Source organism: Enoplosus armatus, chromosome 3 (assembly GCF_043641665.1).
Source record: "Enoplosus armatus isolate fEnoArm2 chromosome 3, fEnoArm2.hap1, whole genome shotgun sequence".
Taxonomy (NCBI): domain Eukaryota; kingdom Metazoa; phylum Chordata; class Actinopteri; order Centrarchiformes; family Enoplosidae; genus Enoplosus; species Enoplosus armatus.
In genome coordinates this window covers 19,314,516-19,328,407 of record NC_092182.1, presented here as the reverse complement: position 1 = coordinate 19,328,407, position 13,892 = coordinate 19,314,516, and the positions used below count along the sequence as shown (strand labels likewise).

Genomic DNA, 13,892 nt, shown 5'->3' with positions numbered 1-13,892 from the left:
CTGTCGGGGGGGGGGGGGGGGGGGGGGGTACTGTGAAGCATGCAGCAAAGAATCAGCAGTGGTGTATGAACACCAAACCTATTTATATGGGTCGCCTGGTTGTTTGAATTACATTGTGGCTTTGTATGATTGGACAGTGCACTGTGACTTTTAAATGAATTCTGAACATGCATGAACTACCACAACTCTCCATTGTAGACACATGTCTTATTTCAAATAATTAATTTCTGTATCACAGCAGGATCTTTTATTATTTTAACATGTTACTCCATCCATCAGTACAGTTTAGGTCTACATGTAGTATGTATTCAGTGAATTGCTCATACAATGAATCAATCCAGACTAAACCTTTGATTGTGACAACAATGTCCTATCTAACTCATCTTGTCAACCAGCTCTGTGACAGGTTAACAAAGAGATGACTAGTCAGTTAGCAGGAGGCTGAAGTCAAAGAAGAAACAGGCTCAGACGGTGGTGGGATTTGCTGTGGCCATTATGGTCCCTCAGTGTGACAGCTGGCCGTTGCCCCCCTTGATCGCCTTTCAGCGTCTTTGTCACAGCCCCTTTAATCACACCAGCAGGCCTGTTACACAGCAAATCAGCTGACCTGACCTACTGGCGGACTGTCTGAACGTATAACCTACTGAGCTGTAGCAAAGTTTTTACAAGACGTAACCCTCTCCCGTAATGCCCAAGAATTCAAACCATGCAAACGAATGTACAAGCATTTGGCCATTTTCAATTCAAAGTTCAGTTAAGATGTGTAAATAAAACGTCTAGGTGACAGCGGGTAATTGTATACTTCTTCATATGGACAAATAAAGAAGCTATAATCAAATATTTTGATATTTATATTATTTTTTATTATTTTATTGTTTAGTTTTTTGGCCTGCAACTTGAGGTTTTGGTTCATTCTCCCAGCTCTCGTAGTGGGCAGCTGTTTTCATCAAATGCTCTAAAAACCTATTGTAAGCTAGCTGCCCAGCACCTAACAGCAGACAGAGAAAGTTAGTGACTTGTAGCTGGTGAACATAGTGAAGCATTTAGCAGCTAAAGAGCCAAATATATTGGAGTTAGATAAGACCAAAAATAGAGCTAGAAAAAGTGAATATTGGACTGCAAACACAACTCCAAATGAATGCTAATGTTGCTCACTCCAAATGTTGCTGGATGTGTAAACTTGCAAGTCGCCAAAAAATAACTTTTTAAGCAAGCAAATTAAGCAAAACAGCTCACTTTCAGTCCAAAATCAACCAGTTCCAATGAAATTGCCACAGCAAGCATTGGCCTGCACAGGCAACTTTGATGTACTATGACTAATTGCAAACATGAGAATGCTAACCTTTGAGGGAAGTCTAAAATGGAGGTAGCTGTAATATTAGCTGTGTCACACAACCTGCGCGTAGTCTACGTCACCAAGCTTCAAGCACCACCTATTTTGAGAGGACACAAATGGATTTTGCTGTGCTATTTTCTGGTGTGACAGGACACGAACACAAGTGAGATCATCATCATGAGACCCGGCTGTGTTTCTCTTCTCTGTTTATAATCGCTCTGTATGTTTAATAAGCCATGCTGTGGAGAAGCTGCAGGTCTTTCTCCCATCCTGACCCCACACGTGTTCCCCTCAGCTTCAAGAGGAACTGGCTGCCCCTCCTCTCTGCCGCTGAGTTAAGTAATCACTGCCTCGGAGTGATCCGACAGTGCCAACAACACTGTGAAAAAGATGCCGTGAATATATGAGCCCACACATTTACCCTTTGCAACCCTGCTCACTTACCCTCTCCACTGTACAGTGGTTGACCTGACAGATTCTTAATCCCCGTGAAGGAATGTTTTCTCCAATTATTTGCTCTTTCACTTCACTGTACTGAGTCAAGAGGGGGCAAGTCATTAGCTGGGACTGTTTACCCTACTTTCTCAGCAGTCGTGCCATCTGCGTGAGCTCTGTAGGTTGCATAAGGCCTGGCAGATATGACACCTCCACAAAACCTGTTCCCTTTTATCCATTGTTTCAGTCTGCTCCTTCCAATATTATCTTTTCTCTCCCCTGTGCCTTCTTTCTCATTCTCACTATTGGCTTTTCATGATTTCACTTGTAGTGGGAAAATACAACATATCCCTTCCTCACCCTGAAGAGTTTATTTTAGGTCACAGGTATTTGCTGTGGTGCCCTTTGACCATAGCAAGGGACCATAGACTCTGAAATTCCCACGGCACACTCTCTTCACCAATTATCTTTTCATGATTTATTTTTCCTCACCTATTGTACATCTCCCTCATCTTCTATTATGTACATCCCACCCCTCCTCTCCTCCTCCTGTCATCCCCAACAGCTGACAGACCAGACCCTGCCTAGTGGTGACACTTCACCCACGCCGACCCTAGCCAGATCACTAGTCCATGTGGGAGCCAGAGCCAGGGCCAAGGCCAGGGTTTCTGCTGGGGGGGAGGCCAGCAAGATGGCCCTAGTCATCATAATCATTCATAGCCTGCTGGTCCTTCTGTCCTCTTCCTCCTCCCACTCCTCCTGTTTTTTTGTCCTCCTCATGTCAGGGCCACACGGCACGCGTATCAGCTGAGCCCAGGATGGTCGGAGTCAACGGGGTCAGGTGGCAGACGCCTGGTTAATTCTCCTGAGGCTGCAAAGTGCTTGCGTCAGCTCATACAAACAGACACTGAAATGCACAGATCGCACATGCATTCTCACAGATGCACACTCACAACATTCATCGCACAAAATAAGACTGTAGAGAGAGCATGATATTATTAGCAAGAGCTGAATTGTTGGGGGGGGGGGTTGATGAGGGTGATAGGGCATTGGGTCCGTCAGACAAACAGATAGATCGGCATTAAGAAGGAGGAGGGGAAGATTATAAACACATGACCAGATGGAGAGAGAGATAGCCCTATTATGTAGATCCTTCCATCCCTCAGCCCTGTCTCCTCTCCTCTGCTTGGATCCCTCATGCATATATATACCTTTACATTATTCAGTAGGTTATAATGAGAGTAACTGAACGTGGTGGGGGTTAAAAAAAATGGTCGCTGGGCGGTTTAGACAGCAGAAGGTGGGCCACAGGTGTACAAGCCTGAGACTTATTCTTCTGTTTGACCTCTCATTATCACCCCCAAGTTCTCATTCATTATAATCCCATGTCCTCGGGTGTTTAGGGAGCAGCGTGGTGTGTCTGTCTATGGCAGTCTGTTCACTGCACAGTCTGTCATTCATATTTTCAGAATAAATTATTCCATATTTTTTAATCTATTATTGTCTGTCCATCTGTGCTCATTTTGACCACATTTCCAGTGACTTTTCTAAAGGCTCGGCAGGTGCTTATCAATATAATGATTTACAACTTTTCATCAATCATCTGACTGTCACTTTTGATAGAAATCTTTGCAAAACCCTACTGTCACATCTGCATATCGCTCATCTCCCTCTCAATCTATTCATCTTTTTCTCTGTGATCAGTTCATCTATCTATCCACCAGCCTGTCCTGGACGGCCTGTAGCGGAGAGGTCTGGTCTGTTGTTACAGAGGAACAGGTGGGGCAGGCTAACAGTCAGCACAGGCTTGAATCACACACACACACACACGCACACACATGCAAGCTGCAGGGAGGCAGGCAGTCAGCCGCTCAGACACTGGCCCATATGGTAGAGCTCTGGAGCTGTTGCCCTTTGCAGAGTAGGGGAGGGATAGATGGAGGGATGCAGAGATGGTTGGAGGATGGCAGGAGCAGGAGGAGGCTGAGGAAAGCGGGGGGAGGTTGAAATTAATCAGCAGGCCACCCCAACTGTCCACTGTCTTTGGGGAGTTGAGACATGCATATATGTGGCTGTTTGAACCGGGGGTGAGGGGACGGCAAGTGGGGGGTTGTAGTGTGTTCAGTTGTTTGAGAGTGTGTGTGCTTTTTTTTTTTTTTTTACTATCTCACTTGATTTTATTTATTTAATAGAAATACAAGAATTCTTTAACATTTTCAACTTTTGAACACCCAGTGCATTAGCCTCAGCACATCCCATAAAGCCTTAATATTTACACAAATAAATAGATAATACATTTTAAAATGGTCAAATAAAAATAGACATAAATTGAATTATATGTAATGTGAAATGTTTTCTAAGTGGGCATAAAATTCTTGTTTTAATTCTTTGCTGATCTTTTACATACTTTGTCATCTGATGTAAAGAGCATGTTAATGTTGTTACTGGCCGAGGTGGAGTTAATTCTAAAAATGTCATATATGTTCTGGTAGTTAAATCTATAACAATGCCTCATTTTGTAACTAAAACTATCAAATAATTGTAGTGGAGTAAAAAGTACACTACTTCCCTCTGAAAGGTAATGGAGTGTAAGTATAAAGAAGCAGAAATTTAAAATAGTAACAGTAAAGTAACAGTACCTCAAAATTGTACTTAAGTACACTATGTGAGTAAATTTTGATACTACACAAACAACTTTTCAGTACCATACATGACTACATCAACTCCAAATTACAAATATGTCTTTCTATGAGAGGACATCTATTCTTTTGTGTGTGAGACATCCTTACAAATCCTGTTGTTCCATTAACTGAAGCCTTGAAAAAATATTAAGGCCTGGTACTGTGAAAGATAGGCTGGCCACCTGCCATTCACATCACAAAGGAACAGACTGACAGATGTACAGACAGGAGGTCAGATGGTCAAACACTTTATCATAATGCTAAACATCATTAGGTAGATGCACTGCTTAAGTCAAGCCCTGTCGTTGAAGCCCCCCTATTCATTGTTGCTGAGCTGTTTACGTGTTGTTCTATACATGTGCTAAATAGTGCAAGTGTTTTTGTCTGACCAAAGAGTTGTATAACAGTGGTGAAGGTTTATGGGGCAACAGGGAAGCATGTAAATAAAAACTTCATATATGCAATTTGTTTCCTCTATTAACTGAATTGAGTTTTCACCACAAACCCATCTTGTACGTTTTAAAGAGAGTCTGAACCTTAAATTGATTTCTGTGGCCACTAGAGGACCCAAAACACCACAACCTGACAGACATAGACCTGATTATCACCTCAAGAAGTTGTAATGTTAGTGAACAATGACTTATGTACACATCCAGCACGTAGCAACGCCAACATTTATTTAAGTCCAATATTCCTTCTCCTTTTAGCTTTTCTTTGGATTTCTACCGACTCCTTGGGGAAACATCTGGCTCTTTAGCTAGCTAAATGTCAGCTAAAAGTCAGGTAAATGCTCCACTGTGTATGGTCAAGAATACGGTCTAGACCTGCTCCATTTGTAAAGTGTCATGAGATGACTTTTGTTGTGATTTGGCGCTATATAAATAAAACTGAATTGAATTGAATTGAATTGAATTGCTAACTTTGTCGTTTGGTGCAGTGCCGGCAGCATACTGTGGGTTTATCATAGTTGTTTTTTGCTGAAAACAGCTGCCTGCTGTGGCTGGAAAGAGGTTAATGAGATCGCTGAGACTGAATCTTTCTTTGTGGACCATCACCAACGATGAGCTACAAGAAACTAAAAAGCTCAGAGTTGGGTAATAATTCTGTGAGTTTATCACTTTGAGTCACCCCTTTCATATTACATGGAGTAATTTGATTCTTTGTTATTATAAGTATTAAATATATAATTTGTCTCTTGTACAAAAAGAGTTTATATTACATTATATTATACATTACATCTTAGTTTGAGTCCGAACAAAAAAAAACCTTCCATGTTCTCAATCAAGTTGTGTTTTTAACTGCTTGACAATGTTCATCACGACATTTATATTCAAAGCAATTGAATATCTATGAATTCATTCATTCATTTACAATGTTTAAATCAATTAAACCAGCTGTTTAAGCAAGTACTTAAATCAGCCATCAGTAGTAAAACATTTTTATAGGCCTAAGTGCTAAAGGGTTACATAGTCTTTGCACTATATTACACATGAATAACTGCTCTTATTGGGAAAGACAATGCCAATGCCTGTTCTGCCACTCACACTCCTTGAGTAAAAATATCTCTTTAATGTTTTCAAAATGAACACTTCTTTAAAACCTACATGACTTGAGTTCTATGCAGAGCTGTTTACTTAAAGACGCATTTCTACAGGACATATGGTTAAATACATAAACTATAAATAATAACTGTGATGCATTTAATTCTGGGACAGATTGTGGTGGTGTAATGTAGTTGATGACAAAGTAATTGTATTGTTAATCTTATGCTCAAGAGATTAATGTATATATGACATATATTATTATCAATCTGTGAAAATAATGTATGCCTTAACAAGGTCAAATAGATTACAACCAGCCTGGTTTTAGATCAAGAGACAAATGATGTTGATATCTAGCAGAAAGCCAGAAATGTTGGCCTTAAAGCTGTTTTTGACTTAGTTTCTTTTGTTGTTTCTTGGCTTTCAAACAAAGGTAGAAAATATTGAATATCCCTTGCCAAATATCTGCCTCATATACAAACATTTGACCTTGTCTGACAGCAAGCTATTTATGTCTGTCTGTCTTGTAGTAATGGAGCCATTTAATCACTAGAGGGAGACAGAAGATTGGGAACCAACCTTTAACAAGTCTGTGTTGAGCAGTTTGTAGTCTGCACGTTATGTTCAATGGGTACATGAAATTGAGTTACAGGAAATAAAATTACAACTCCATAAATACCAAAGTAAATATTAACCAATTATACATTAATTCAGCAATTTACGTAGGGGTAGTCTATCTGCTTAGCGGCTTTTATGTCATAAGATTTTAGCAACAGATGAGCATCTTTAAACCGTCTGTATGTGTTGAGAGAAATTTTCAGTCACATATTTTCATTGAGAGAGCAACTGACCCTCGCCAACCCACCCAGAAGAGTGTTTTCTAAAATTGGGTGCTGGAACTTCTTTGCTATTTCACCTGTTGTGAAGCAGATGCAACACAGGCTGCCACACACACAGCTGAAGGGCTGGAAGATTACTTGCAGATGCAGTAGAGCATAGGAAATGTGGACTGCTTCATCAGCGTGTGCCAGTGACTCACGCATGTTCTTAATGTCGACTCTGCGCAATTAAGTGCACCTCTGCTGAGTCACCAAGACAGTGCAAGACTTATCCATGTTGAGCTGGAGTCAAGATCAAGACCAAATGACTTGGTCATAACGAATTACTGCTGAAATGATGGCTTATTACAAATCAGTTTCAAACACATATTAGACAGCATTTTCAGTGTTTTCCATATTATTTGAAATGTAGGTTATTGAAAGAAAAACTGAAAGGTTACAACTAGATGTTTGCACAAAGTTAACTGTGCATGAATTACTGCAAATCAACAATAATTGATTCTCGTTATTCAAAATGTAGTCTTGTGGACCAAAAATAATCGGAAAATAATCAGAATCAAGGCAGATAGAAACTGAGATCCCACTGGTTGGTGCATTTTTCTCCAAAGCTCTGTAGCCCCAAAGACAACCAATAGCAAACTTCTTAGCCAATAACTACATTTGTTTTCTCTTGAAATCTTTCTCTTCACTCTTAAGGAGTTCCTGGTCCCAGGCACATCAGGTCCTTTGGTTTTGGTCTGTAGCCAGTATTGATTCAGCTTTGTCAGTGCTCATATTCTGTGCAGCCAACTCATTTAGTGCCTACCGGAGGGAAGCTTTGGGCTAACCACCCTTTAGAGAACATCATGCTTGTCCGATTTTGTCGGGCATTGATTGGGAGGGTTTATTTTCCACAAGGAGTTTAACTAAGGAGCTGTTGTTGCCACAGCAAAGAATTGGCATGGTACTTATGAGCTGCTGTCATTTTCGTCTGCTCTTTCAAGGCAAAATCAGACTGAAAGTTTTCTTTATTTGTGAATTATGTTTTTGAACGAGAACTAATAAAGATTTATTCTTTGTTTTAAGCTGAGACATCCATACAGCAACATGGTACATTTATTTTACTCCGCTGTTTACATCACATCCATTGTGAGAATGTTTTCTGTCAGCAGAGTTCAAACTGACGACGATTTGTGGATTTCATGCCTGATATGAGCTGATCCACTGGAAAGGCGAAGCAGCATCTCTGGCCTGGGAAGCACTATTGATTTTATTTCCTTCATGACAGAGCGTCTGTATATATCAGTGCAGTGATTTTGTGTGTGTTGGGCACATTGCAAATTAGATCTGTGATCTGAGCCTGAGCGGTTCAATGCACTTGAAATAAATAAATAAATGAATGTATCAAAACTTAATTATGTGTGACTCAACCGCACACAGTTCATTAATGGAGAGACTCAACAAGAAGCTCTTTGAACTTTGAGTGTGTGTGTCAACACCGTTGCTAATCGTATCACCCTCAATTAACTTTACTTCTTACTACTGGATAAACCTCTTTGGAGGGGTACAAAGTCGGGGGGGGGGGGGGGGGGGTTGTGTGTGTGTGTGTGTATGTATGTATGTGCCCCCTACCCCAATCCCTCCACCCCCTATCTCTTTACAGGACTGCCAGCCCGTCTAGAGTTATTCCAGGAATGCGTTGAACATGGCTGCCGCGATGAAGGCGCAGAAAACGGGACTGCTGGAACTTCGAGTGACCGTGGACCGCTGGATCCGGGTGTTGGCCACACTTACCGAGGACACGCTGACGGTAAACCCCGGGGAGGGTGCCGAGGAGCCCGCGAAGCCCAACCCGAGTCCCGCCGGTGCTATCAACGGAGACCCCCCGAACCTTAGCTCGTCCCCGGTCCCGGAAACCATCACCAACGTGAAGCGCACCGTGCGAGTTACAAAGCAAGATGTTGGAGGACTCGGAATCAGTATCAAAGGTAAGGCAGTTAAAGAAGTGAACATCTAAACGGCTAAGTTCAAAAACGGAGAGTCAATGTCAGTTATCACAAGTTTTAGCAAGGAGTTTGAGTGCAGTTTCTGTCAACGAGGGCGAAAGCACAACCGTCGACTTGTCAGTTAACGTAACTTAGCTAACTTAAAACTGACAAGTCCCACTCGTCTTGGGCGGTTTAGTGTAGACAAATTCTTATTCGCATTTTATCTCACATTTAAGACATTGAGGGCTGTTGTTCGCACAGAGAGAAAATGACAGCTGTGATTATCTCAAGCCGTGCCTCACCTCAACGGGGAACCATTTCAGTGTCCCGGAGTCACCGGAGAATGAAATTAGCTTCTGTCGTGCAACGTTAAGCTAAGTGACGTATTATATAAAAAAACTCAAACTAACTTTGTTAAGTTAAGAAACGGAGCAAAACACATGTTAACTTATGTTATGTATATAAGTTATATGTAGTACTCGTTTTGGGTAAATAAATAAATCCTCAATTTCCGTGATACATTACAAAATCAGATGCTTCTTTCCTCAAAACACATAGACAAGTAGCTAAATGTCTTAAGAGAAAATGTATTTAACTCTAATACCAACCCTCATTTTTGTTGTTGTCGACTCACCAAAGCCAGAGGATAACGTTAAAATGAGGAACAAAATACTTCCAGCAGGGTCCCAACGTGTTATAAACCAAGACAAACAATTACACATCAACTGTGTGCAGTTGTTGGATTAGAATTTGATCATTATACCTCTGTTTTAAATTTGAGCCATATATCTAAAGTACTATATTAAATAATAATAAAGTACTATACAGGTGAAAGTGAAGTCACAGAAACAAGAGTAAATCCATCACTGTATATTTCTACAAAATATGAACTACTTTGGCTTTGTCTTGTCTGATAGTAGTTACACCCGCATTGCTCCTATAACCTCTCAATAGGAAAAGGTTGTGACCTCTCCATATCTTACAAGCCAGGCTTACATACCTGTGCTATGTACTGTGCAGCCTTTTCCTTCAACCTGCAGAAACAGGCTATTATCTCAATAGTGATCTCAATGTAAAGAACACTAGGAGGGTTGAGCATTGGGAAGTTATGTAAATACAAAAGATCAAATGGATAGCGCAGTGTTAATGCAGTCTGAGAAATATTTAGATTTTATTTCGTGGAGGTGACCAACATTGTTTTCCAAGTTTGTTTAGTTCACATTTGGTAGGCTGTTTGAGCAAGGTACATTCAAGCCCACATCATTTACTTTGCTTCCTTTATGATACCCTTTGCATCTTTTTATCGCTATTGCAATTTAGTTACCAATTTCATTTTAATCTTCCTGTGGTTCCATCTCCCTGGCTTAAACTAGACATGTTTGGGGTTATGATGGTGAAGTTGTGTTCTGTGCCACTTACTGTGGGTTGTGATTCAGGCACTGTCACAACAATAATGGTAAATAATCGATCGGGTCAATATGATTGACGGTTGTGGACTCCATTGTCATGTCGCATGTAGCTGCTGGTGAAATGCAAATTTTAGTTCCCCCCACGCTGACACCACCAACAACAACAGAGCCAGCCCTTAATGACATAAACGTAATGTCCATCTCTGTGGAAATGGGTAGCTTTGAAAATCAGACAGCATGTTATTAAAACAAAATCATAGCTGGCACCGTGCTGGGTTGTCATTGTTGTGATGCTGGTTGTTCAAAGGCAGCGATGAAGAGAGGGAGGAAGAAGGGTGTAGTAGAGGGATAAAAAGAGAAAGGCAAAGGCACAAAGAGCATGCTATGGATGAATCCAGACATGGAACAAGCCAAAGAAGTCAAATGAAAAGAAAGGGAAAAAGAATGAGAGAAGAAAAGTGTCAAAAAGAAACTGGGCGAAGCAAATGAAAGAACAGGGAAAAAGTTGTTGAGGGCTAGCTGACACCACATTGTGAACAGCTGAGAGGATCCCACAGCAGGCAGTTGACATTGGCCAAAGATGAAAGCTATGTGGCTGGGAGTGGAGTACTCCACGAGTGTTAATTTTAGGGAGCCCACCCCAGCTTGCAGGAAAGCATGGAGGCAGTCAACCTTTACTCTCACATGTCTAAATTTAAGAGGAGAGGCTAGGAAGCGAGGCTCCAGGTCTCTAGACAGGCCCACTGGTCAGAGTCAAGTCTGCTTCTGCAGACCTGGGTCTAACACATTTTATTTCCTGAGCTACTTAGATGTGAGCTTGGGACATTTTACCACAATGAGTCAGTCACAGTGACTGTGTTTGGTGAAGCATATCACAAGAAAACATTATTTTGATTTAATAGCTCCCCTGACACTGTTTAAATTGTACCAATGTGTTATATCCCACTTAGGCGGGACGTTGTGCACGTTAAAATCAATGTAGGATATTTAGGGCAAATATTATGAAACCATAACTCCTTTGTCTCAGACCTCCTCAGATTTGCACATAGACAATATTTTTTGTCAGTTAACAAGGCACAGGTGCAGTGTTATGCAGCCGATCTAGTATTAAAAAGGTATTCTCTCCTTATGCGGCTGTGCACGTTCATCAGGAATATGCAACCACATTATTTTGAAGTTTTGAGTTAAATCTTTTTTCCTGTTTGCTCCAGTGTTCATTAGCACTGCATGCAGCTCTGCTGATGAAGTTTGTTAAGTGCTGATCATACTGAATCCTTTGAAAGGGAGCATTATCACAACAAACACATTGTTAGCACAAAATTACCTAATTAGGTACATGTCAGTGTTGTATCAGTACCATTCATTTACCTGTCATGTAGTGGCTCCACCCCACCTCCACCACCGCCAACCCCCTGTCAACTGAGTGACAGGCTGCCAGCTGGAGGGTACTGAACTGTGTTTGACATGAAAAGTTGGAGGAAGAAATGTAGGGATGGGAAGGGAATATGGGAGGATTAAGGGTTGTGTAGGAGTGGCAGAAATATTGACTGTATTTTTCCTGCAATATGTCAAGGATGTTTATTCAGCAGTCATGCCATTAAGAGGCATTTCAGACTGGAAGTAAACCTGTAAGTATGTGAAGGGAGGAAGAGAAATAGAAGGGACATATAGAGGTGGAAAAGAGTTACTATGTAAAGTAGGTTACTTGTCACTGCTGTTGCCCCTCACCTCCTTTTGGCTGCCCCAATGTTGTCAAAGATGAAGGTGAAAAAAAACATCTTATATCAAGCCATTTTGTCTTTTCATTTATTCAAATATCTACTATCTATATGTGCCTACATTATTTTGGTGCAGATGCCAAGTCATTTTGACACCAGTGTCATCCTCTCATCACTTAAAGACTGACTTTGATGTCTCCATCATCCCCTGGCTGACTCAAACGACCAGGCTGTCTTCTGTTGTCCAACCATTTACATAGATTTCCACCATTCATCAGGTAAAAGGAGATAGCATTGCAGTTGGTAAAGGGGGAAGTGCTGTGGTGAGCACTCTATTAACATGGGTTTAGTACATGAGATATTAGCATGTCAGTTTTAATGAAGCTGAAAGGTCACTGACCACATCCTGCAAGACCCAACATCTACCATGCATCAGTGAGTTTTCAATTCAGTTCATTGAGTGGTTGGATCAGCAAGCCAAGCCGTAATATGGTATGTACTGTAGTTTTAATTAAGTTTTTATTCATTTTTTCCATTTTAAATGTTTCAATCTCCAGATGAGTGCACATCAGGGAACAGTTGTTTGATTATTTACTGTACAATAAATGTTCAATAAATACTTCAAATGAATTGGAGCTATCCTTCCCAATAGACCCGGTAGTCAATAACTGCTGGAAGTCTAGTGTTAAAGCTTTAAAGCCTTCATGTAGACGATTCAGACCATACGTCCGCAGTTTGTGTATTGCTAATAGCACTATGGAGACTTCATGTACTGAAAGTAGATTATTGAGCAATGTAATTCACTACAATTTATATGGTACAGATTGGGGGCAAAGGTAACCTGAAGGTTAGAGAAGCAACTTGTGACTGGAAGGTATTCAAATTTAATCCTCAAACCAGCTGGAGCAGGACACTGGTCTCAGAGAGCAGCAGACCATTTAACCTGACATTCAGGTGTATATCAGCATGACTCGTTGGGAAACAAGCTGTCATTACTTTATATCAGATTCACGTGTAGTCACTTTTTTTTCTCATATTTCATTTGAAACGTGATGTTTGAAAGTGGCAGCTCTTCTTTTGCAATGTGTTTCTTTTGCTGACCTACTGGTAGACCAATACCTCCAAAAAGCTTCTACAGTTGGCATGGCATTGTAGTGATTGCATGTGTCCCTGTATAATCTACTTTATCTGTTCCTAAAAGGGCTTCATGTCTTCAGTGTGTGGCCAAGTCAGCAACTTTCCACACAACTCTTTGTAATAACCTTCAAGTACATGTTGTCCTGTCACTGAGTCTCATCCATGTAAAATGTGTGATTGATTGCTCTTGGGGGGAAAAAAACATTTAGACTTTGTTTTTGGATCACTTGGTGCTGACTCATCAACAGAGCTGTCTGTGGGATTGCATTAGCACAGGACAGTCTTTTATTTTTAAATCATAAATTGATAATTTGTTACAATGTCACCAAAGGACATTGAGCTCAGGGTGCTTTAAATACACACCACTTATACCGACAGAGCCAAACAGTTTGGCTCTCCCTACAAACCCAACACAACAATCTCCATTTGTTAAAAAAAATTGGATAAGAGCTCAGACTTTTTAAAATGTTTCCTACAAGGTAACACAAGGCAACTTTATTTCTACAATGTATTTCATATATATATGGTAATTCAAAGGGCTTTACCTATGACACAGTGACAACAACAACAACAGACTCAAAGTCAAGAAAATAAAAGTGAAAAAAGCTAAATTTGTTTTGCACATCTCAAATAAAAAAGGTAAGGGTGGAATAGTCCGATAACATGGCGTCCAGTACATAAACCATTGGTTAGACCTAGGAATATAGATATATATAATATAGTTGATAGTGTGCTTATATCTTTTTGGTCCCTCTGCAGGTTCATCCATGCTGAACAGTCAGAAACACAGTGTTACAGTGTTAGGCACTGGCTAAACCTGTATATGAGG

The 13,892-nt window shown here is 40.7% G+C and overlaps 1 protein-coding gene across 1 annotated transcript in view; it reads left to right on the top strand.

Moving 5' to 3' along the window:
• Window positions 1-8,516: 8,516 nt before the first annotated feature.
• Window positions 8,517-13,892, top strand: part of snta1 (syntrophin, alpha 1) — a 29,385-nt gene continuing 24,009 nt past the window's right edge. The window contains exon 1 of the mRNA XM_070903096.1: window positions 8,517-8,799. Within this exon, the coding sequence (XP_070759197.1) occupies window positions 8,517-8,799 (283 nt within the window). The remainder of the gene's footprint in view (window positions 8,800-13,892) is intronic.